At 40.7% G+C, this 24901-nt stretch overlaps 2 protein-coding genes across 3 annotated transcripts in view; both read left to right on the top strand.

Annotated features, from left to right (window-relative positions):
- The window catches only part of pebp4 (phosphatidylethanolamine binding protein 4), a 53428-nt gene extending 42313 nt beyond the window's left edge, over window positions 1-11115 (top strand). Inside the window, exons 6-8 of one of the 2 annotated variants that reach the window (XM_085294026.1) lie at window positions 2685-2730; window positions 3435-3551; window positions 9774-11115. In XM_085294026.1, the coding sequence (XP_085150152.1) occupies window positions 2685-2730; window positions 3435-3551; window positions 9774-9865 (255 nt within the window). In that variant the 3' untranslated portion in view covers window positions 9866-11115. The remainder of the gene's footprint in view (window positions 1-2684; window positions 2731-3434; window positions 3552-9773) is intronic. The other variant, XM_085294027.1, reaches the window with a different exon arrangement.
- Window positions 11116-15885: 4770 nt separating this feature from the next.
- egr3 (early growth response 3) lies at window positions 15886-24804 on the top strand. The gene is made up of 2 exons (XM_085294014.1): window positions 15886-16378; window positions 19088-24804. Exons 1-2 carry the CDS (start codon window positions 16225-16227, stop codon window positions 20164-20166), a joined length of 1233 nt encoding a protein of 410 aa, XP_085150140.1. The 5' UTR covers window positions 15886-16224; the 3' UTR covers window positions 20167-24804.
- Window positions 24805-24901: the final 97 nt, after the last annotated feature.

The raw sequence follows: 24901 nt of genomic DNA, 5'->3' as shown, positions 1-24901 counted from the left end.
CTGACTTATTTCAGAGTTTAGGTGTGAAAACAGCTTCAGTGTATAAAGTCTTGGATATCGTGCCTCAGAGTATCTTGATGTCTTAGGTTATCTCGGTTAGTAAAGTAATATTATGCTTATTTTCACTACAGAAGGTTTTTTTTTCTATAAATGTTACAGATTTATAAGCAGCATTCAAATTCTCTTGGCATACTAGTGAATCTCAGTCTTGGATTCTTTCTTCATCAACAATCAGATGAATCACTCACAGATTTTTCATGGGTGGGGTTAATACGAAAATCATTTTATGCTTAAAGTTTTTAGTCTGATTAAACTGTTCCACGGTCCAGCCTGATGATTGTCTTTTGAATTTTCAGTATTTTTTTCCACAACTTCAAAAGATCCAAATGTTTTTTTGTTTTTATTATCATAAATACTGCAAGGATAACATGCTACACATACCCATACCTTAAAATGGGCATTTCTTCATAAAGGTTATTAACACAGATCGTGGCTGTCATTCAGCGATGCCAACTTGTCATGTTTGGCGTCACACCCCACAACCAAGTCCCTGAGGGAGGCCGCCCCCCATGTGAGATTGCCCTGTGGGTCACAGTGAGTAAGTGCGTCACTCCCCAGTGAACATTAGGATCAGCAACCCCAGCACGGCCCTGTTCGGTCACAGCGACTGTGATAGCAGCTCTGCTCCGTACAGATTAATCACTCCAACCCTTAAACTACTTTTGTGATTTTTTTTATTTTTTTTTTTGATTTCTTGTGAATAATAATATATGTGATTGTGTGTTAGATCGGCATATTATTGACTCCGCATATTATTGACTTCTTTTATTATTTGGCTAAATTTCAATATTTTATTCATTTGCTGTTGTTTATACACTATGTATTATAATGAAATTAAAAGGGCACAGGGTGCCTGGGAGGATGAGCGAGAACTGAGCATTAAGATGTGGGAAAATGTTGCACGTTCAAATGTTGACTACCTGTTGCTATGGCAATGGGTTTGGATTCTGCAGGCTGCAGGACACTTGCTATTTCTAAATAAAGCTTTTTTTTTTTCTCACCGATCGGTGGATGAAGATACTCACATTTGAAACTAATCTTCTGAATTTGATCAGTCTGTGTAAACACTCCAATGCTTGCTGTTATTTTTAAAGAGAGGTTACAGGATTATAGATAAGAGCATATGCACGATACAGAATGCATGCTTTAAATCTGCTGAAAGAGTGAATTACTATTTGAAACTGATAGTAATATGCTAAGGTAGTTTGTGCATCTCAGTCATTCTGACATAGACCTGCACACTCTGTGTGCTTATAACTGTAGTTTTAGCATTTTAATTGGCATTATGAACCGTTATCATCCTCAAAGTACATTTCATCTGCTGCGAGGTGACAGCTGCAGTCTTCAAGAAGCAAAGAGAGAAGTCAAACTATGGTTGGTCTGCCTTAAATAGTCCCCTGTCCCACGTATGAGTAAATAGCAAAATAAAGCTTTTAATTTACTTGTCAAGAAACCTGGATAGGCATTGAAAGTGTTTATTAGTGTCCTCGAAAAGATGTCGTTCCAACAGTTGGATGCATTTATCCTCTTCAAAACATATATCATAATCATAATCTGGATGCACCATTCCCAAGATGAAAATTAAAACATTATTTCTGTTTTTATCCTTCTGCTTTACCTTCTTCTGCTCTGGGCTGCTGTCCTACTACAGTTTTTATTCTCTGTGGATATGTGTTCTTATTAAACTGGAACTTGAATTTCAAGCTGAGATTGGGGGGGAAAAGCAGCTTGGTCCTGCCTGTCTTTTGTCCTTGGTGCTGCTTGTTAACGCAGTACCCCCGTCAGCCTGTAGGGGGAGCCTGTGCGTGGCAAAAAGAGGACAGAAATAGGTGCTGAGACCACATACTCCAGTCTGTGATGGGGACTTCCACGCTTACCTCAAGTGGGTTTTGGGCCATTTCACAGACAGCATATTTAGTCCTTTTCCACCCACTCAAGGATGCAGCCGTCTTGCAGTAAATAGCCAAGTATATTAAACAAACATGCCTGTGTGCAATTTGCAGTGTGAAGTGCCTGACTGTGTGCTTCCTGGGGCTGAGGGAGTTTAACCTGACAAATATACAGCAGAAAATGCTTATGAAAATATCTGCACTTCACATTGGGTTACATGATATCTGTTTCTAGGCAACAAGAAGTTAATATACAATTAATAATATGGGAAATTGGAAATCTTCTCAGTAGTTTAATTTGCTTGGGAACTGTCTTTTGTCTGAAAATTGTCTCTTGTATTCTGATATTAAAATACCTGGTCTTTTATATATTTAATTTTGACATACTTTAACCTGCAGTGTGGATGCAAGCTTGTACTGGAGCTTTTTTTCCCCCAATAATCGCCAAATATTTCACTGTTTATTGGATCTCGAGCTTGCTGTTACTTCAGCAGGATACAGTCTACTAGCATTGGCTTGAAATAAATTAAATGGCCAGCCTTTGTGGTTATAAAGACTGGACTAATTGAATGTAGAACATTTGCCTATGGGAGCATAAATCTGAAAGAAGAGCAGCCTGTGCTTGCTGTCTGTTTTGTCTTTCTTATCAAATCTTTGCTATCGCTGGGTTTGTCACAAAACAAACAGGCTGTGCTTCATAATTTGCCCGGCTAACTTTTGTGTTTTAAATTCCAGGGCAGTGCACTCAAGGAAGGACAAATAGAAGGAACATCCCTCACTGGTAAGTAAGATCTTCTATTGACTATTCGTTGTGTAACCTTGGCTTCATTACTCCCAGGTTTAGTTTAATTCCAGAAAGTTGATCTGACTCATTGATTGTGTGTAGGCTGTGCAATTTGCTCTGGTATATATTATATATAATTAGTTGGAATAATTCCATATTATTGTTTGGACTTGTAGATTTAAGTCTTACTATAATTTATGCTAAAGTATTTCAGTATTTTTGTATCACTTGGAGGAATTTAACATTTTTCCTGTATAACCTTTAAGTCACTCTTTCGTGACCCCTCTCCTCAGAGTAATTTTAATTCCTTCCCACTATTGTGAATTTAAAGGGCTTAAAAAGTGCACCAGTACTCGCATACACACACAGAGATGCACACGCCGCCATCATCCTCCCCCGTGGAGCTGGTTATGTTTACTGTCTTGCAGTGTTGGTGATGATTAAAGAGGATTTATCCAAAGAAAATCTGTAGCCAGTTTATTACCCACAACCCAGACTGACTAAAGAATTCTCAGAATTCAGAGTTAACGATTTTTATGGCCGTACAGCTCCCTTTGGTTTAAATAATCCACGTGGATTTTGCTGCACAACAAAAAGAATTGGGATGTCAAAGATTTAGCACACACTTACAGTCAATTGTTATAAAATGCCAGTCCCCACTCTCAGCTCTCCTGATTCTGATTCTTTGGTTTTTCGTACAGATTATAAGCCGCCAACCCCGCCATCGAACTCTGGTTTTCACCGCTACCAGTTCATGTTGTTCGAGCAGCCTCCAGACGCGTCTGTGTCACTCACGGAGCAGGAGGAGGCATCCCGGGGTAATAACTCCACTCACCAGCTTCTTCAGTCTGCTACATTGTTTTCCCACTGCAGTATCATCTATCATATACCAACAGTGGCTGGTTGCCAGCATCTATCTGTTGAATCAGCAATGAAAGTTTACAGCAAGGAATTGAAACCTAACAGTTCCTCTCACATTATAGGTTTTTGTGGTTTTTGGGAAAGTATTTTTGGAACAGACAATAAGAAGCCACGTCATTTTACAATATTCATTTCCTTTAGAGGGAGTACTCCTTAATTTAGGGTGTAATATTTCCACATTAGGCTCTGCAACTCCTGAAATATCTGTGTTGATTGAGTACGTTTTACTATAAACTTGATCTTTGTTAGTGTTGCGATTCACTGTGCTGCCTTTGTTTCATAAAGACCCATGTCATTCTGCATAATTCACAATTAAGATGCTTTAATCAAAGCATTCGGAGTTGCTTTAGGAAGATAATTTTCTCCAAATGCTTGAACTTAACAAGGGAAATGTTAATGAGGTTAGTGAGTAAGTCTGCTGCAGCGTTAATGCCTGCGGGGTCAAGACAAGTATTATTGGCTCCCACGCACACCTGCACGAGTCTGCCTGACCACGTCTTGTTAACCTCCACCAAACCTAAAAGGCCCATCAACTACGTCACATGCTTCCACGTGAAAGGTCGTTTTAGTTTGATGATATTATATCCATACATCCTTTGATTCAACCTTGTTTGTCTTGCAGAGGTATTGTTTTGTTTACGCTTTTGGATTTATTTCTTTTTTTTCGTACTTTTCCATCCCCCTGAAGTCTGTGTGGGAAGGTGGGCTGTAGCACTTGGATGCACAGTACAGCACCTCACAGGAGGCGTGTCTATCTGTCTATTCGAGTCAGGTCACAGCCGGTGATTTGAGGGGAGATCAGGGTGGTTTGAGACTTCAAGCGCTGCGGCCGTGAATAAGTGGAGCTGCCAGTCTCGGCTGTTTGAAGTTTTGACAGCTTTGTCAGCAAACAATCCGGGCACATTAGGCTGAGGTCTGTTTGATGTTGAAACCTTTGGAAAAAGAAGTGTCAAAAGAGATATAGTTTGTAGTATGTTACTTATTCGGCGCACTTTGGGGAGGTTGCGATGAACTCTTGCCGCATCGTTGGGGCATTCGCGATGTCACAGCTGGTTAAGCTGAAGTAATACTAGCATGAATAATAGTTTACTATTTAGAATATTTTTAATGTATTCTTGTGCAAAATAAACTGCTCTCACACAGAAGTTGCCCACTCGTTATGAAGCATTTGAACTGAGTGGATCCACCCATCCTTAATCGAGTGGATGAGCGTAACTCCCGCTGTAAGACTTCCTCTCTCCTGCTAGCTGCTCTGTCGATACAAGGGAAATGAAATTAAAAAAATTCTCCCGGATAATCACGCGCTTCATTTGATGGGTCAGTTCTGGACACAATAATATGTCAAGAGAATAGATAATTGACAATAGTGTTTTACACATTAAGAATGAAAGCCTAGTCGTGGTGTATGAGCAGAAACAAAACATGTGGGATATTTCAGGCCCTATTCTCTGGTTTACCTGCTTCCTTATTTTTGCCCAATTGTCCCGGAGCTCGTTAATCCCGCACGGAGAAGAGGAACGGAGGGAATCCCATGCCTCCCCACCTCCTCCGTTAAGTATGTTCACTTATTAGCGTCTGTCCTCCCTCCATGTGGTATGACACAGAGAGAATTTTTCATAGCCCATGACATTAATTGATGTGATTTGCGAAGGGAGAGCATTTAGCCGTGGGTGGAAGACTCCTAATGATCGTTTTCCACTTCCAGTAGTGCAGTCATTGACTCAATTTCATCTCAGATTTTTTCTCTGTTTTCTTTTCATCTCTGGCCATCACTTTACTAATAAAGGGGGTGAACAATTAGAGGTGGAGCAGGGCTGTTGCGAGGAGCCGTGGGAGTCGGCAGTGCCTCCTGCGTTAAGGTTATGAATGTGGGTCATTGAACTGATGGGGACAGCTGGTTTGTTACACAAGGAACTACAGGGGGGCTGCGCTCTTGGCATGGGGCACAGGGGCGTCATCGTAGGGAATCCCCATTGCTCTGGCTGTCCCTGACTGGAGGCTGCCCCCGTGCCAGGGTTGGGGAGGGGGGCAGCCGTGGGCACTCAGACCCTTGTGATACTTGTCAGCCACTTGGCAAGCCCTTAATATGTCCTGCTACTGTTTGGTGCCGACGAGTCAGTTTGTCAAGGGAAACAGTGTTACAATGCCGGGAGGGAAACCCCAAGGCCTCGAGAGAAGCCTTGGGGTGATGTTTCAGCCTACACGTTAGTTTGCACATACGCTGTTCGCGCGTCGAGCATTCCACGTCCTGACTTGAAGCTCAGCAGCTGGTATCGACTGATCAGAAGCAAAAACTATGATGAGTAAAAAAGAGAAGATAAGAATGAAAAAAAAAATTGGCCATGTGTTCTGTATTATTTTTTTTTTGTCCCTGATAAATTGTTGGGAAGGCGACAGTCACGTCATGCGAATGAATGGCTCACAGTGGCGTTAGCTGCTGGATCGTACACATTGCCTATCTTGCTTCCTAGAGCCCCTACTGCCAGCTCAGCACACTCCACAGTAATTGAAGCCATTTGCAATGTTGCAGTGTGGTAATGGGCAGATCCATGTCTACCACCCACCCACAGCCTCTACCATTAATCAGAGCTGCGTGGAGTCAAGAGAGCCAGGATTTGGTTGCTACAGCAGGCCTGAGTTTCAGCCAGGAGTCGGCTGCCTTAAAGGAACACTTTAACGTGTTGAATTTTGGCTGGTTGTGTTTTTTCTATGTGTCTTTTTTTTTTTTTTACAGAGTCTTGACAGGCTCGGAGTAAAAGTTAAAGTGTCTTGACTTTTCCTCAACTTCCCTTATCCACAAATATCTTTATAGTATTTCTAAAATGGGTTACTTCCAGCTGACACAATATAAGTATAAGTGAAGTAATTTGTTAATGAGTCACTTAGTTGATAATTAAGAAACTCATAAAAATCAGAAAGATATCTGCTGCTTCCAGCTTCTCATAATTTCCTTTGGGATGAGTGAAGAAAACACAGCAATTGATAATGAAAATGAGAGTTGCACACTTTTTTTAAAAAAGTAATGAGGATTTTGGAGTAATTGAATAAAATCCAATAATGAAATGTAACAATAAAATACAATTTAACAATAAATCTGTGTTGACAGTGTTTCATATATGGACGTTGCCTCAAAGAAGCAGCGGCGTTTAAAGGTGGGAAGCAAAGATTAGTGTCACCAATTCTGCATCTGACCAAATATGAGATATGCTAAGAATCCCTGCTTATCTTCATGAGTTACGGTGTTGATGGACAGCCAGGAAAATGTTGCAGATCAATATGATGTGTCAGCGAAGTTGATCTTTCATTTAGTGGTTTGTATGGGAGTTTTTCAAAATGATCCTATGAATTCTTCAGTTGTGGCCAAAACATGTTTTGGTTGTTTTTTTTGCCAGGTCAAAAAGACCAAATTGTAATTATGAGTCAACATTTGTGCCAAATTTGAAGAAGCACCCTGAAGGTGTTCCAGAGATGATATATTCACGAGAATAGTTGATTATTCCGATAAACTGTTATGAAAAATAATTCTTTGAGTCATTTCTCGATGCTAGTCATTATCCGGTCCTGCCTCTCCAGTGTGATGAGCTCTCTCCTCTCCGTTTTATATAATTGGAAACTCAGTATTTCCAGCATAGAGAGAAACAGAGTGGCCAACTATAATTCAACAATTCCCCTCAAGATTGAAGCGCTTTAGCTACTGCTGTGTTTACGGTAAGCTCCGACACACTCACACTGACCCTGTTTAAGCATCCCCGAAGAACTGTTCTGTGTCCGACCCCTGACCTCTGACAGATACAAAGAAATTAAGGTTGCGTTTTGCTTTAGTTATAACTATGAATCCTGCGTGAAGAGCTCTTAGCCTGATATGATTCCTTCGACACTACCACAAAGCAGCATCACTTGGGTTTTTTTTAGTATTTCTGAGACACTGTAAGAGGTTTAACAGGGACACCGCCCACACCACTAAATGTAGCAGTTCTGTGTCACCTCACAGCAGTCCTGATCTTTCTGCCATGCCCAGACGTGGAAGCAAGGTGGAAACAAAAGGAGAGGCAGGAAGACTTTAAGATCGCCCTCAGGTCCCACACTATCTGTCCTTTCCATGAACACGCAGATGGGAGAGGCGGAAACGCGTCTCGGCACTACAAACAGGCACCAGCCTATTTTAAGGTCACTTACGAGTCTAGGCGTTTGCGGGGTACCAGCCAGTGTGATAGCACTAGATATTCTGAATTTGCCTCATTTTGGATTTTGCCCAATGATTGCACAGCTTTAGATGGGATTATGTGGGTAAAGCCTTACAAGCAGCGCCTGGTTTCTACTCTCTGTTTGATCATCATGCTACAATAAAACAATCGCCAGTGTGACATGCTCTATTAGAGGAAATGTTTCCTTGTATTATGGTAGGTTTTTCCCTATGAGTAAGGGTAAGTGAAAGTTTGAATATTAAAGCATGACTGTCATGAGGTTCAACTCTGCCACATGACTCATCAACTATATCCCTATATTGAGGCAAAATAGGGATATAGCTGCCGTCTGTCCCCTCACCCCTTTTTTATTTTTTTATTTTTTTAAGTGGTGTCTCTAAGGGTGTGAGGGACCTTATTGTGGACATGCAGGGGATCTGCAGAGGCGGTGCATTATCTGTGACTGAAGCACAGACCAGAAGGGGCACTGGAAGCATGCCCTATCATACAGATAGGTCACTTGACTCCATTGCCCTCACTTGATTATCAGAGACCTTTCTCCAGGCAGCTCTCATTCAAGGAGAGGACCTGGCAAGATTCGGGTACTCATCTGCTCATCTCCCAGTTATTATTCATCATTTTCCCCCCACCCGCCCCAGCTGAGCTCAGAACTTGACCCAAAGTTGCGAACACTCTGAGGTGTCAGTCTTAAAAGCTAAATCAAATTGGTGAGAATCGGGGGAAACGGTTGTGTAATTATTAAAACGTATATCAAATATATATACTCGACTTTAAAATTTGATAGGAGCTAGGTGCAGTAATGTCTGCTGGAAAAAGCGTGAAAATTATAACCATGTACAAGACATTTTGTGCTACATGTAAATGAACCCTTCTGATTTGTTTCTGCATTGATGGGGTAGGGGGTGGGTGAGTGCACTTGATGTCTGTGGCACTGGCAAAGCGTATTTCTTCTCCCATATCTCATTCAAAAATGCCGGAGGATACAAATGTGGCTCTCTGATGGTGAAAACAGCTACAGTGAGGGCCTGTAAAGCAGCTGCAGCGAGAGGTCAAAAGCAGTAATTTTTATATTTTTTTTCTATCCAGGCATAGTCAGATTTGACCCCAAACTGTGAGGCCACTCTCTCTACAGATTTGGACTATTTCAATAGTTGGCTTTCTATTCAAAAGATGACTTTCCGACGCTATTCTTGAGCAGCTGTTAATGTAATTACTGCGCATACGGAAATACCAGGATGTCAGTGATTCCCTGGATTACAGAGCAAAGCAGCAAAGCATTGTCTTACGCGCACCCAAACATATGAAGACACAGATAGACAGACATTCGTTCTGCTGTTGAAGTTTGCAAGTTGAAAGCATGCAGGGTTTTCTTTCCCTGGAATGATAATTGTGATTTTTTTTTTTCGTCCTTTTTTGTGTGTTAAGGGAGAGGAAGCTGCAGGGAATCAGCGGTTGTCAAAATCTAAGAAGTGATATTGTCATACCAGCCGGATGGCCGTCTGGTGTTTGTTTAAAAGGGGAGGGAAGAAAAAAAACAGTCCAGGCGATTGAATCATATCTTCTTGCCAATACGTCCTTGCGTTCCCACCTCCATCATTACAGCAACATGTTTTATTTTCAGCAGTGCTGTTCTCAGTGACTCACATCCCAGAGCCATGTGCTGCTCAGTTAGGCCTCAGATGCCCTAAACACAGACCAAGTGGTCATAAGAAATGCTCTTGTAATCCACCGGAGACTCTGCCTAAAATGTACTTTATTTATATACAATATTGCTTATTATCTAACAGATAATAATAATTTATTGAAATCAATCTGAAAACGGTTTCAGATCAGAGTGAAAAGTGAGTACATTTCCCCTCCAAGTGTCTGTAAATACTTATAAATATCTTTGTGTTTGTCTCCCCGCTCCCACAGGTAAATGGGATTTTCAAGCCTTCATCACAAGTTTTGATCTGGGAGAGCCCGTGGCTACTCTTCAGTTTCTCACCCAGAACTACAAAGACTAGAGGATGCTCAGATGCCTGAAATGGAAGAAGAAGAATCTGTCAGTAGACAAATATGAAAGATTTCTCCTCACTTTTACTCTATCAGCAATTACTAAACAGCATACATTCTTCAAGCTTGCACAAGCGAGCCCTCTTTGCCTTTATCTTATCATTACGTTAGAGAGCGAGATTTCCTCTTTGTGTTACACCAGCTGCTTAGGGTTTTGATCTCGGCCCGTATCTCTTGTCACGTGGTACGGAGCAAAGGATTTGGGAGGTAGAATTTAGCTTTACCAGGGGGTTTCTTATTAGTTTCCGAACACTGTCGACAAGAGAAGGAAGACGGCCTGATATCACAACTCTGTGTGGAAAGAGTTGATTCTAATTCAGGGGCGGAAACACGTCAGGGCCAAAAAAAGGAAGTGGGAGGTGAAACCGAGACCGCAACACAGCCGGATGCCGCAGTGGAACTTGAACCAAAATACTCTAGTGACAGGGCAGGGGAGGAGCCACAGGGCCTGTCATGCTCCAAGTGAAAGGAACTTACTGTTTGTGTAATTGTTTATCATATTTCCATTGACCACTGGAAACAATGAGCTGCTTTCATGCGCTTGATTGATTTATCTGAAGTAAAGGCTGCTGTGATCTAAACGTGTCCTTGAGTGTAACTTTGGGACAGCAAACCCAGTTTGAACTTTGCACAGTTGCGTAAGAGCCTCACCTGGCAAGTCTGTAGAGGATGATGCGGATAAACTTTTCAACCCTTTCGCGATGAGATACTTTTCAGACCTCGCAGGTCTTTGTAGAAGGTGGGTCAGAGGACCCCCCACCCCCCACGCCATGAGGAATATCGGTTTCTAACCAGCAACTCTCCTCTGGGAGAGGCTTGTATCAATACCCCAGATGTCTGAAAAAGGCTGGATTTACATCAGTGACTTTGATGTCCTGATGATCAATCTCTAGTTGGTGGTTTCATTGACCTTAATTTGGTGTCTCATCGGTGGGCTAGGCGGGAGTAGGTAATGGAGGTTTTTGTTCCTTTGGTGGTTAAGCCAGCCTTGGTTAAAACCCTTACGCGGCCCCTCCGTGAACTCTGGGAGATCATTGATCAACTTGTCCTGCGTTTGCTTTGTTTGCCTCCCCGACTTAGCATTCAAAGCAGCCAAGTCAACAAACAAAAACAACCATAAGCACACAGTTTGTCAGTGAATCCATTGCTTTTGAATAAATGTTAAGTATCTGTCGGTTTGAAAATTACTCTTGACCTTGATTTACCCATCTTATTTGACTTATGAAATCACATTTTTAACAATTGGCAAGTCGAGTATAATTCCACACTCATTGTGAAGCATGCCAAGTGGGAGAGCATTCTTCCAAAAAACCACCTACTTGAATCCATCAGTACACCACTGAAATGCCAAGATTTGTACTTCCAAATACACTGTGCATTTTTTTCCCTGCTTTATATCTTGGAGATATCCTGCCAAAACAGCTGGGTTTTGCCACTCAGCTTCCTTGAATGTGTTTATTTTTACTCCGAATGTCAGGAGAGTTGAAATATTATGATTAAGAAAAACTGACAGCTGTAGTTCATCGCTGCACAGTATATTGCACTTCTCTGAAAAAGCTTCTCACATCCCCTGATGATATGGGAAAGGCATTTAATATTTTTTTAATTTATTCAAACTTAGATTAATTAAAAGGAATTTGTATAATCAATTCAATTGCCTAACCACCGCTGAGTGATCTAATATGCATGTTTACTTGGAGTCTCCATTCTTCTTTTCTCTTCGCTGCAGAAGTAGATTTATTTCACTGAACTTCATCACTTACTGTGAGCAGTGGCAAAGTGAACTCGACGGCATGATCCGCTCACCATTTTGCACACGTGTTTCTGTGCGTTTAACCTCGACAGAGTGGCATTGTCTTTATATGAATCTCAGTGTGTGTTTTAGCCCACCTGGAAATTTGAGTCCCAATTCTAAAAACAAAAGTTCACGTGATTATCCAGGTTTTTAGGCACTATTGAACACTTGTTTACATTCAACAACAAGGAATCCAGAATTTTAAAATACACCTCTTGACCTCTAAAGATTTTTTGCTGAGGTATCTGTGCTGGCCCTGCTTTCTAAATGCACATTGGTATCCATATTAGTGAAGCTCTACTACAAATGGCAGACTCAATAGGGAGATAACTTAAATACCTTTATGGATGCATGTCTTAAAAATAAAGCTAAAAGCTTATGTATTATATTTTACATTCTCCCCTCAAACTGTACAGAGTGTAACCATTAGACCATTAACCTTAGTGGTTTTACAAAGCCATTTACGATGTGTTTCTCATTCACACACAAGTCCCGAGTTACTGGCATACCATACGAAACAGCCTCGGGTTCAGTTCAAGTACACTGGCTTGTGGATCACGCCGGCAACTCTATAATTACTGGAAAATCTTCTCTACAACTGGATCTACAGTACAAGAGAAGTTATGAGGTTAAAAGCAGGTGATTCCTTAATGTACTTTAATTTTACAGGTATGTGTGCAGGATAAAGTTAGCATCAATAAAAGGACTGTTTTAAAAGGACCCTTCGGTATATCAGGTAGTAATTGGACAATGATAGTATCAGGGGGGAAGGTAGAGTTTGTTCTTACTGGGCTATCCTCATCTGCTGCCTGGAAAACAATAATAAGGCACACTAAGGAGACGAGCCTTAAATCTGCATAGGAAGAATATTTCTCTCTAACTTGATTACACTTCTTCCACTGTCCTTTGTGCCAAATTTAAAATTTTACATAGATAGGGGATAATATCTTGATCCTTTTTACCATGTTAAATGTCTGAAACTTGGTATACACTGTTATCTCCAATAGTTTGAAGTTGGAGGCACCTTTATACTACAGACTGTATCTGAAGGATATTCAGATACAGATACGTTTCAGAAAAGCAAAACCACTTCAGCTGGCGGCTAAAATGAGCCCAGCTGCATAGTCAAGGTAACGTTATTATACCCATAGGCAAGGTAAATTTGCTTTACAGAAAAACTGATAGCATTTGGCATCCCTTCAAAAACACGCATAGATGTCTCGGGTAAAAACAATCCTTTTGGCTTGATTGTGATCCCAGTAAAAATGGCCTGATGAGTTTATGGACTCAAGCACTAGTTCAACATATTGTTGAATATAACACCATCTTTATTTTGTACTTCATTCAATTTGAAAAGAGGAGAGGTTTTAGGCATATAATGTCAGCTGCATGTCCCTTATTTTCTGTCAGGTCTCTGGGTTGTTTGTTGCAAATTCTTCTCAATTGGATGATGTACTAGTGTGACTATGATGTAAATTAATAAACCATATGCCCAATTTTAAAAAGTTAAGAAATTGGTGGATGAAGTTAACTTTAAAGTAATCAATAACCTGTCAGAATTGGCACTGAAACTTACAAACAGGAAGTGAGATCATATCTTACCAGTTGTTTCACGCAGCAAACATGGGACACTCTTTTTATTTCTTTGCAAAAGCATGATCATGATTGTGTTTAGCTGGTTGCAAAAGCTTAAAAAATGGAGGACTGAATAATCTGGCGTGTTAACTAAAGTTTCAACCGAGAGGAGTGGTTAATAATAGGGCGGCACTTCTGTTCTATTATTACATTATGGAGTGAAAAGGGACTTATTAGCACTGTTCCTCAGTATTACAAATCATCACAGAAAAGGTTACACAAGAACAGCACAGGAAATAATAAAGAATGTAAATTTGCAGGCAGTGTAACTTTCCAACTCCTTTAATAGTAAGGAAAAAACACTTTAGCTATCCCCATGAAGCTTGGAAAAACAAAACTTATTTGCCTGCACATCCACGCTGACTGGGAAGTTTCCTGCTTTAAAGTAAGCATGTGCTTCCATGGAATCCCTGTATGCAAAAGAGCCCGGACACTGCAGTCAAAGAGATCTAACGCCGCAGGGCCATGGACAAACAACGCAGGCCTGCCTCATGTGCCCCGGCTCACAGTCGAGGAAATAAAACAGCAACAGGTACGGTAGGTGTTCCAGCTCGACTGTTCAACTTTCCAACCACAGAGCCACCACCCGGCACTTCCCTTTGGCGAGATACACTGCAGTACAGAAGGTCCTCAGTCATGCCGATGGGATTCTGATTGATTTGCATCTATAGACATAACAGTTGAGGAAGCCTTTTTCCATGGATCACTGCATTGATGAACTCATGCATTTTTGCAAGATGACAGTAATATAAGATGATAAATAGTGATTTTAGAAACATTATTATGAATACTCTCATGCTATCAGGTTTTCCTGCTACTAAAATACAAAACTTAATAGAAAACCTTCTGATAATGTTTAAAAGGCAAATTGATGTTCTGCAACTTTTACTTTCACCCCTGGCAAACAGAATCAAGACAAATTTAACTCGCGATGCCCTTTGACCTGGGCCAGTGTAAAAAAAGTTGATACAGTGAGCAAGCCGAGGGAATGAATCAGTATGACGTGATGAAGCCAAAACAGAAAATCTATATTCAGCCTGTTATAAGAATGTTGCAATTCGAATCAAGTTTACCGGGATAACTGCTGTCTGCTTAACCGATTTAAGGTATCCTACAAGAGCGGAGTGAAGACACCCTGAGGGGGACAGCCCACTGGTATGACTGACACTCATAAAACGCAGACACGAGCACATGGAGGACTCAGTAATGAGACATACGAGATCACTGGCTGATCTGTTTGTATAAGCCCCCTAAACACTGAGCATGATTCAGACTAATTCTCCCACACTGTTTACACTTCTGGTTCATTGAGGTACTATTAATTTCTCAGGTCTGAAATATTCAAGCGCTGACATTTCATTCAGTATTTTCTGAGAATGTTGCACAGGCCTGCGTGGCTTACATTGACACAGCAGCAGCAATGGAAAATCGATTTAAAGAAACCTTTCTTAAAATCATTAATTAGGAGTGAAACCATTCAAAGATCGTGAGTGGATGGTGACTCCAAAGCTTTTTATTTTTTATTATCTTTTCTGTCTTTGTTTTTAACTTTTAGTGTAATAAACCAAATTACATGGGTGTATTTAAAAATAAAATAAAAAAGAAGTTGGGGTTTTTTTTCTGTTTTTTTCACAAGTTGGTGAAAAGCGAGCCATGACGCTTTGTCCACTGTCATCTCTTTAAACGTCTGTGGCTTCCGATCACTTTTCCACTACTACCACCCGGAACTCACATGTCCAAATACAGACATTTAGGGGCGGGGCCGGACACTGCCTTATTTGGAGTTTCCACTTAAGCGGTCACTGGGGCTCCAAGTCTAAGCAAGCCTGTGGATTTGCAAAGCCCTTGCAATATTTACAAACGATTAACTTCGCCATTTACTGCATTTCTGCGACAATGATGCTGCATGAAAAGGAGTCAGTGTTCTGCAACGAGCATGTAGGAAGGTACAAAGTGTGTTTGTGTGTGTGACAATGAAGAGCACTTACACTTTCAATATTCAAGTTTGTGGCTTTAGCTTTGAAAGGGAAAAAAACAGGCCTGGGAGTAAAGTCAACAAAAAAAAAATTCACTATTTGATTAGTTTGGGCAGAATGTTAAGAAACAACTTGTGATAGTAAGCAGTGTACTGTCTCAGCAACAATCCCCAACGCCACAACACACTCTGTTACTGTCTCACACACACACACACACACATGCATAACTAGCCGGCTGTGTGCCTGATAAATGCACATGAGGACTGACAATAAAGATAAGTGCTGCTGAATCATTGCAATGTTTCCACAAGGACGGGAACACATGAGAGCCGCGGGTCTTCCTGAAGAAGGACGCAGCTGGATGTGGCATGTGGATTTTGTAAACTTTGCAGCTATCTGTCTGTCGGAGCCTTTTTGCCTCCACTGTAGTTTCCACCGACTGACGCGTGGAGAGCCTGGCGCTAGGCGCCCATGTCCATATATGGTCATCTACGTCACACAAATGTTCCATCCCCCTATTTAATACGGGCAGACTGGAGTCCCCTATCCAGCTCCAATAGAGCAAGTAGAGCTGCTCTTGTGCAACCAACACCACCACCTCCTCCATTGATTCACAGACTTCAAATTCCCCCACAAGCAGCCCATCAGCTTCCACAGTGATCAGATTAATAACAACAATAGCCTGTGATCACACAGGGGGAGATAACCGGCGCTGCTCATCCTCCGCGGGATACTTGGATAGCTACAGCAACAGGATTCATTCCTGCTCCTCTCTCTTTTTTTCACGCCCGATCCACACCTGTGTTTTCCACTTTGAGAACACCCGGTGTTTTTTTCTTTTTCTGTAACTGTCTGGGATACCTGCGCGTTGCCCTTTATAAATGTCGGACTGAATATAACTGCTATGACAGGGAAACTAGCGGACAAGATCCCTCTTACCATGAGCAGTTTAATAAACACGATCCCTGACAGTCTCTACCCAGAAGAGGACATCCCGACGTCTATGAATATTTTCACCAGTACGGAATCCATTAATCACTATTCACAGATGAACACAGGTAAGACCTTGATCTACTTTTGAGAGAGTGTGTGTGTGTTTTAAGAAAAGTGGCTCAAACTGCGATGCGCGCGGACGGCAACAGTTGTCTCGGGGCTTTGGAGCACCTGTTTGCGCTTAGGCTGTTGCGCACAAAGGCACAATTCTAACCTGGACTTTTTTCTTTTCTTGTTTTTTTTGAGAGGGTTCAGGTGAACATCGCCCTCTTTACATTAGACAGACTACGCAAAAATGCCACTCAGTTGATCGTGTGTGTTTTTACTGCTGTCGTTATCATAATTCCATTGTCCGTACAGCCGAGATGCCAGGATTTCAGCCCGAAAAAGCCAACTGCTGCCTACTCACGCGTAGAAAAAACTTTTAAAACATCGGCTCACGTGTTTCATTTAAGTAGCGATGCGTAGCTTAAAGTGGCTTTAATTCAACAAAGCTGAAGCGCGTTTGAGTAAATGTCTGGATGTGAAAGGTTGTGTGAGTGGAAAACGGCTAATTTGCGCAAAGTCCATTAAAAAAAAACCGCGCAGGGCTCCGTGGCTGAATCTGAGATCTTTACGGTGAGGGAAAATGTGTTTAATTAGGCCTATGTGGTCAAACTCCACTGTCACCGATTTGTTCATCTAATATCTCGCAAAGATGGGTCAACTACTTTAGACAATGACTCTCATTCACAACTCTATTAGCATGTCAGATTTTAGTAGGCGTGTGTGGCCGCTTTCCCCCCTATATGAAACACGTTTAGACGTCAGGCCCCTGAACCTGCTTATATTCAGTGAGTGGCAAGGCCGGATATATTAACTGATTTATCGCGTAGTCCAAATCGGGCTAACATATTTATATTTAATTCAGACGCCTACCTAAAGTCGACTTGTTGTTCGGCTCAGTGTCGTGGATTGGCATTAAATCAATCCCTCGCTGTACAGCTTTAACCCTCTGAGATGATGGGTCAGTGATCCACGAAAATATATCAAATATTTAACTTCACGTTTCCTTTAATTTAGTAACTGTGATTTACCTGCTCCGTGCACAACTTCATGCACGACCCTCTTTTCTTTTTATTTCCTCTTCAGGTGTTTTGTTCACAGATTAAAGCAGATCTTTAGATTCATTTTAAACTGAAATATTTCCCCCTCAATTATCTCAGAGGTGTGCCTTTGAATTATCCAAGCGCCAGGTGTTACACGTGACATTTTTGGTTTTTTTAAAAAATTTGGAATAAATACAAGTTTATGACATACGTGTGCCATATTATTATTATTATTATTATTATTATCATTTTGTTTTGACTCGGCAGTAGAATATATTTTGAGACCTTGGTTGGGACGTTTAAAAAAATGAATGAAACTTAATAAGGAAAAAAAAGATGTTGCGGGTTACAGGAGTGTGTGTTGCTACTTTAAACCTCTCCCCTTGCTGAAATTCTCTCAGTAAACTGTAAGCCATATATTTACAATAGGTCCGTCTGTTTTTGTCCTCCTGTTTCTTTATTATTTGGGGTAAAATACATAATTTTTAAAAAGTACAATTTGAACGTATTATGCTGTGATTTTACAGGTGGAGCAGGTGTGTGCTATGCTCTTCAAATCTGACCTATAATAAAAGAGTGGTGATTTTAATTAATGTCCCTCATTCCATTAAAATATCATATTACACAAAATACCTCCAAAAGATTTAGATTATTAGATAATAATAATAACAATAACAATAGCAATAATAATAATAATAATAATAATAATAATAAACATAAACTGAGACTTGTTTTATAAATGTCATAGAAAAATATAGCTTGCTCCAAGTCTCCATGTGTTAAATGGTATGGTGCACAATGCACAGAATTTTTTCTTTTCAGCCAAATTCCAGCAGGCTGTAATTACTGGGAAGGAAAATATAAATGAAAAGAGACGTCTTTTTTAACTGCTGGCGAAGAGAGCGTTCCAATTTACAAAAAAAAAAAAAGAAAAAAAAAAAGAAAGTCTCATATTTAATTTTTTGAGTATATAACCAGCACATGTATATGTCACCCATTAAGTACATCTGTATTTGGTGGGTTTTAAGGCATCTTATGACAAAGTCAAATGTGCACGAGAGACTGTTCGTTCTTGGTTGAAGTGTGAGCGATAGAAAATATCAAGGAAATTTTGTGAAATGGGGTAGGAAACACGTAAAATTCCTCCCAGATGTTCTTTGTTGCGTATGTGTTTTGAATTCTTGAGCGTGATGGATGTGGCGTCTGCCTTTATAATCCTCCCTGCTGTAAAGAAATCAAATCTTGCCATTCAGTTTGGCTGTCCTCCTGAGGGACACAATGACTGGATCAAAGGGGGTGTTTAGGTCTTGATTTATGAGAGCTTGTGGGATCTGAGAGAGAGAGGAGCGAGAGAGAGACACCCTTCTCTCAGATGCAGCAGTCAGTCACTTAACTTACAGGTCCGACAGCGTTCACATTTCTTTATGAACTCTATGGGACTTCTTTCATTTTTCATCATTTGTTGTCTGTTGCACAGGTATGCATAACATCTGAATTCCGGACAAACCTTGAGGACTGCCGCTTAAAGTTCATGTAGCCAAGTTTTGTTTTTGTTTTTTTCTCCAGAGAGTACGCCATGTTATTACTTTCTTGGGCTTTTCTTATGAAATGATTACATTTCAAATTCACATATGAGCCATCACGTTGATGATTTATTCATGTGTGTTTTTATTTGCTTTCATCTAGATAATATCATGGATCTGGGCATGGGAAGCGAGAAAGCAACCTCGGAGATTCAGTATGGATCCAGCTTCCAGTCCAACCGCAGCGGGCAGACTGTCACCTACTTGGGGAAGTTTGCCTTTGACACTCCTCCTTCAGGTGGCATTGGTGGCTCTGGCTGGTGCTCTGATAACAATATCATCAGTCTTGTGAGCGCGGGGATCCTCGGTGTTTCTCCATCACCCGGCACAGTAACGACACAAACATCATCCTCCGCAGCAAGCATGGGCGGACAGACGTCAGACATGGAGCAGGTATATGGTCCACCACTGCCTGCTTATTCCACCTGTGGTGACCTGTACCAGGATCAGGTCTCCTTTCACCACAGCCCTGCCACCAGCACCCCTCTAGCCTACCCTGGCAATGACTATCACTCCACATCAAAAGCCTCCATGGATGGCAGTCTTTTCTCCATGATCCCCGACTACAACCTTTTCCACCATCAAGGGGAGGTCGGCGTGATGGAGCACAAGCCCTTTCAGACCATGGACCCCATCCGAGTCAACCCTCCACCCATCACGCCTCTGGAGACCATCAGAGCATTCAAAGACAAGCAGCAAATTCACCCAGGTTTCATCGGCGGGCAGCAGCACCCACCTCAGCACCACCCCCCACCACAGACACTCACCCTAAAACCCATCCGACCACGGAAGTACCCCAACCGTCCCAGCAAAACCCCGGTCCACGAGCGGCCGCACGCCTGTCCGGCAGAGAACTGTGACAGACGCTTCTCGCGCTCAGACGAGCTCACGCGTCACCTCCGCATCCACACGGGTCACAAACCCTTCCAGTGCCGAATATGCATGCGCTCCTTCAGCAGGAGCGACCATCTGACCACACACATTCGCACGCACACGGGTGAGAAACCCTTCTCCTGTGAGTTCTGTGGACGCAAGTTTGCCAGAAGCGACGAGCGAAAGAGACACGCAAAGGTGCACCTGAAACAGAAGGACAAGAAGCCAGCTGACAAGAGCAGTGGGGCAGCTGGGAGCCACAGCTCGCCGCCCAGCTCCTGCGGGGGGCCAACTGTGGGAACGTCATGACCATCACTACGTGCACTTGGACTGGACCCTCACCACACACAATAAAGAGACGTAGGAAGAAGGGATCACGTCTGCTATGAGATAAATAGGTGACTCTTTTCCTCTCTTTTACACCCCTGCTCTTTTCAGTTCCTTCTATTTTTGAGATGGATGCCTTTAGATTAAGTAAGAGGGGAAAGGCTGCTACGCCCTTCTCTTTCAAGCAACTCAGAGCCTCAGCTACTGTAACACAGTGCCAACACAAAGAAAGGGCACCGTGTGTATCTATAGGTTTTGGAGTGGATACACTTTTGTAAATTTGAATGAAATTTTCTAAATTGGAAGGAAGCCAGAATCCAGGATAAGGGTCGAAACAGACAGAATTATGAGGGAGATGAGGAACGAGTGGTCTGGGGATGTATGCATTAATTTTAGTAGGCTGTTTAAAAGTGCAATTGGTTACATTTGTGTACCGTCATGGAAACCTTATTAGTGGCACTTGACTGTCTTTTTGTTGTGTTCTGGGGTTGTTTTTTTTCCACCTCTTTTTGAATGTTGTTTTCTCAAAGGAATGTGCCAAATGTATTGTGATGATGCAGCCAACCTTGTTCTTTTTACTGTGCCTGACATTTGCCAAAACATAGCAGTGGTATCAGCTTAGCACAAACGTTGAGTTAAAGCAAAGCTCAGATTCATTAACCACACACCAGATTTAGATTTACCTGCACAAATGAGTCAGATCTAGAGAACGACTTGACTGGGTCACACAAAGCAAAACCGATGTCTTGTCCTGTTACATGTACACACACGCCTGCAGCAATCGATGCCTTTGCCAATACTTATTTATTTGTAGTCACTGTGATACACTGGTTTGGTTTTTTTTTTGGGTTGCCTTTTTATATGGTAGCTTCATGTGGCGTTACCAGATATAATTTCTGTTGCTTTCTTTTTCCTTTTTTTTTTTTTTTTTTAGAAAAAGCTCACCAATACTGTTCATTTCTCAGTTTTCTTGAGTTCTGCAATTATATGCAATATAGTCATGACAAATGCCACCAACCCATAAATCAAATTAACTAAGAGCACAGTTAGACGAATTGAACTGTTTAAATAAGCACTGGGTTGCAAACCAGCAGTATATGAAAGCAAAGCTAAATAAGGGTAAAAAATGACAGGGGCCACTTCTGTGTGATTCTTGGAGTAAAAGGACTAAACTGCTTGGTTTTAAGTCATCGAATGAGGAGCAGTATCCCATAAGAGGAAAAGAGAAACATCCAAATCCATGTTTACATCTTTTTTTAATACAGAGAGACTGAGCTGTAAACTAACATGTTGGATTTTTTTTTTGTTGTGTTTTTTTTGTTGTTGTTGTTGTTGTACAGAATACAAATATGTATGCAGGTAGCTACAGTAGAAGTTTCACTTTTTGTACTCAAATGTCAAATGCACCATAATTCAGTATTAAATCGTGCATAAAATTTATGTGCATGCCTTCATGCACACTATGTAAATACAAATGTCTGCATAAACAAGAATTTTCAGTTGACTGAATGCTTGTGCAGAATGTGTCTTAAAGCTTTTAGTAATGTAGTTATAATACAGAATATTTTGTTGTCATAGGTGATTGCAAAAAAAAAAACAACAACTTTTTTTGGAGCACTACAGTAGTGCCAAATATGGTGTGCTATCTCCCATTAAAAAAAAGAATAATAGCATCTGCACCATGTGTATGCTTTAAAGTGGAAACTGGTTTAAGGAAGCACTAATGTGTTCTCTGAATAAATGACAAGATTTCTTTTCTTTTTTTTACATATTGTGTATCTCCATTATAGCAATATCGGTTATTTTAATTAGCACATCTTCCCCACTGTATTTAAAATAAAAAAAGGCACTGGTTGCTCTAAGATAGATGTTCGCCCGAATGATTGGATCTTTTTTTTAATTTTTGAAGTTTATTACAGTGCAATGCTGATCATTTTCACAAATGACTCTTTAGTTAAATTGCTTAGATTTGTGCTTACAGAAGGAAACACCTTTTATGGTTTAAGGAAATATTTTGTAATATTTTCTGTGTTATAGTGATATTGACTGATATCATAACAATAACCACATTTGATAATAGTGCTTTGCTTTACTCATGGAAAGCAAGAAGGGTTTTCCCCCCTCCAAGGCTGTGTTATGGTTATGTGGTGCAAATGCAAAACATCCTAACTGACATACCAATATGACGTTTTTATCCAGTACGATAAATGTATTGTACTTTGGGGCAAAGCCAATGAAACATGTTAAAAAGAAAAATAAGACTAAGGAATAAATAAATTATTGTTGAGGCTAGCAAAAAAGACCAGATATCAAACATATCAGTAATGGATTCAGCAAACAAAACAAGAGTTAAAGAAATATTTGTGCAGTAATAACCTTGTCCATGTGATAGCATAATTCAGATTTTATATCATTTCTCAAACACCGGTCCTCTTTTTAAAAGAAACATGCTTCCTGTTATTCACCTTGACAACATTTCGAATTATTAGCTGTGCACTCTGGCTGATAATGAGTACGCTTTATGTGAGGCGGAGAATTTATATGAACAACGTTAGCAGCTGGGAAAAAAAAGAAATAAACATTTAAATGGTCAGCAAACACAGCAATCAGGCTGAAAGAGAATATGAAGAGACAAATGTAAAGGCCAACAGTAAAGTTCAGAAAAGCAATGCCACAGAGAGCACAGTGCACACAGAAATGAGCTTCCAAAGTCCATACTTTCCCTTTCCTGTTACAGTTTTCATTGCAGAGCTTCCTGGCAAGTGTCCACTTATTTTCCAATTAATTTGGCCTCAGAGAGCCTTTTCTCAGCTCATCGACGTGGTTACATGAACAGACCTCCTTGCACTTTTTGAGATAGTCTAAAAGTTAACACAGCCCTGTGCCATCTAACTGCAATTCAATGGTTTTGTATCACAGAGAGATAAATGATTCTACCGCATGGATGGACATCATCTAAAGATTTCTTTTGTGATCTAATATAATGTCACAAACAAACAAAGTCCTGAATACGTTTTACTTTTGCAGACTGACACATTATGTAACCCCCTCCTTATCTGTATTGCCACATTATTGGCTTTGTAACAACGACTCATTTTCACACATTGCATTGGAGTTTGAGCGACTGCGTCTAACGTAGGTTGTATTGTCACATACATCCTCGTGGAGTCAGCACATAAGAATATATATACGGCACATGAACCAAAATGTTTTATCACTGATGCTCATCTAGATTCATTTGATGTTAGACTGTGGATTATTTTGAATTGATTTGACCCAAAGTTATGCTCTCCTCCAAGAGACAAACTGTGTTATGTTGCTTTCTGTTAAAGATTGATGTAGACTAAGGCGTCTCCATGAAGCCATTTAATTACAGCTACAAACGTAATATTTATCAGTCTCACTGTTTCTGTCATTTATTGTTTTGTGGCTAAAAAAATGAGTAACCCCCCACCACCACTATCATCCCACTCCCTTAATGTAATATAGCGGCTGAACAATAGAGCCTGCTCCATGTTCTTCTGAACAACCATCTGAGTAAGGTGTGAATGGTACAGACATACATCAATCGACTGTTAAACTCAGAAACAAACCCACCACCTTTAATAATGCTTTTCCAATCATTTTTTCTTTCTTTCTTTCTTTTTTTTACGGGCTATTGTCCAATAGTGGGCAGCTGAAAGCTCTGAAATTGGAATTTGCTTCATCCCATGCTCCGTATTGGACTTGAGCCAATATCAGCGGCCATCTTTGTGCCAAACTGGGTTGCAGGGTTGGCTGATCAAAAACAATACATGATGAGAACTCCGCAGGAGCAACAAATCATAAATGTGACCTCCCTCTGCTTGCAACTGAAGGCAGCCTTGTGCTAATGTTTGTGTGCAACTGTTTGATTTGGTCTCCGTAAAGTTGGCCTAGGGCAAATCCCTAGGTTTGGGCTCATTCATGACATTTAATAACTGTAGGATTTTTTTTTAAAGAAAAGAAAAAAAAACAAACAAAAAAAAGATGTTTGAAGAGATCTCAATAATGTGTAGATATTATAGGTAACTCACGTCATCTTATGGACTACAGGGTGGCTTCAGGGATTTTGTGGTCTTCGGCAGTGACACTGGTGTTCAGATGGAGTCAATACTCCCTGTTTTCTGTTGTGTTGTGTTTCCTTTCATTACAAGTATCCTCATGTTTGCATGTGCACGGAAATGTTCCAAAGTGCTACCCTCAGACGCTGTAGTGGGTGGCGCTCATTTCTTTATTATGCATGAAAATAAAAAGTCTCATTGGGTGAAATGGGATAAACCTTACAACAATGCAAGACAGACAATTGGAAACACACACTGGGATAACTGTTCTGTTGGCTTTTTCTTTTTTTCTTTTTTTTTGTTCAAGAAAAACAAGGGGTCTTGTTTAAAATGTTGTGGATGTCTTTAGCCTATTTCATGTTTTTATTACCTTATAATAAGGTCCTTTTATGATGAGCTGAATATTGAAATGAATTTTACTATATCCTTGTGATGGGGAGGTGTGCTCCCCTGTTTACCTGGCACTTCAGTTTGTTGTAATGCAATTGTTTTGTTATTTCTATGTATAAGTACTTGAATAAAGAAAAATATAACTTGCCTTCAGTTTACTCGGGTGTCAAAAGAACAAAAAGGCGACGTTTCAGTCTGATATTACATTACATGTGCTTCCAAGTGACTTTTTTCCTGTCGCTGCT

Source organism: Mchenga conophoros, linkage group LG12 (genome assembly GCF_057382185.1).
Source record: "Mchenga conophoros isolate Kocher_MC1m ecotype Shallow Benthic linkage group LG12, M_conophoros_male_GT1.1, whole genome shotgun sequence".
Lineage (NCBI taxonomy): Eukaryota > Metazoa > Chordata > Actinopteri > Cichliformes > Cichlidae > Mchenga > Mchenga conophoros.
Note: the sequence above shows the minus strand (reverse complement) of the source record. Positions and strands in the feature narration are given on the sequence as shown.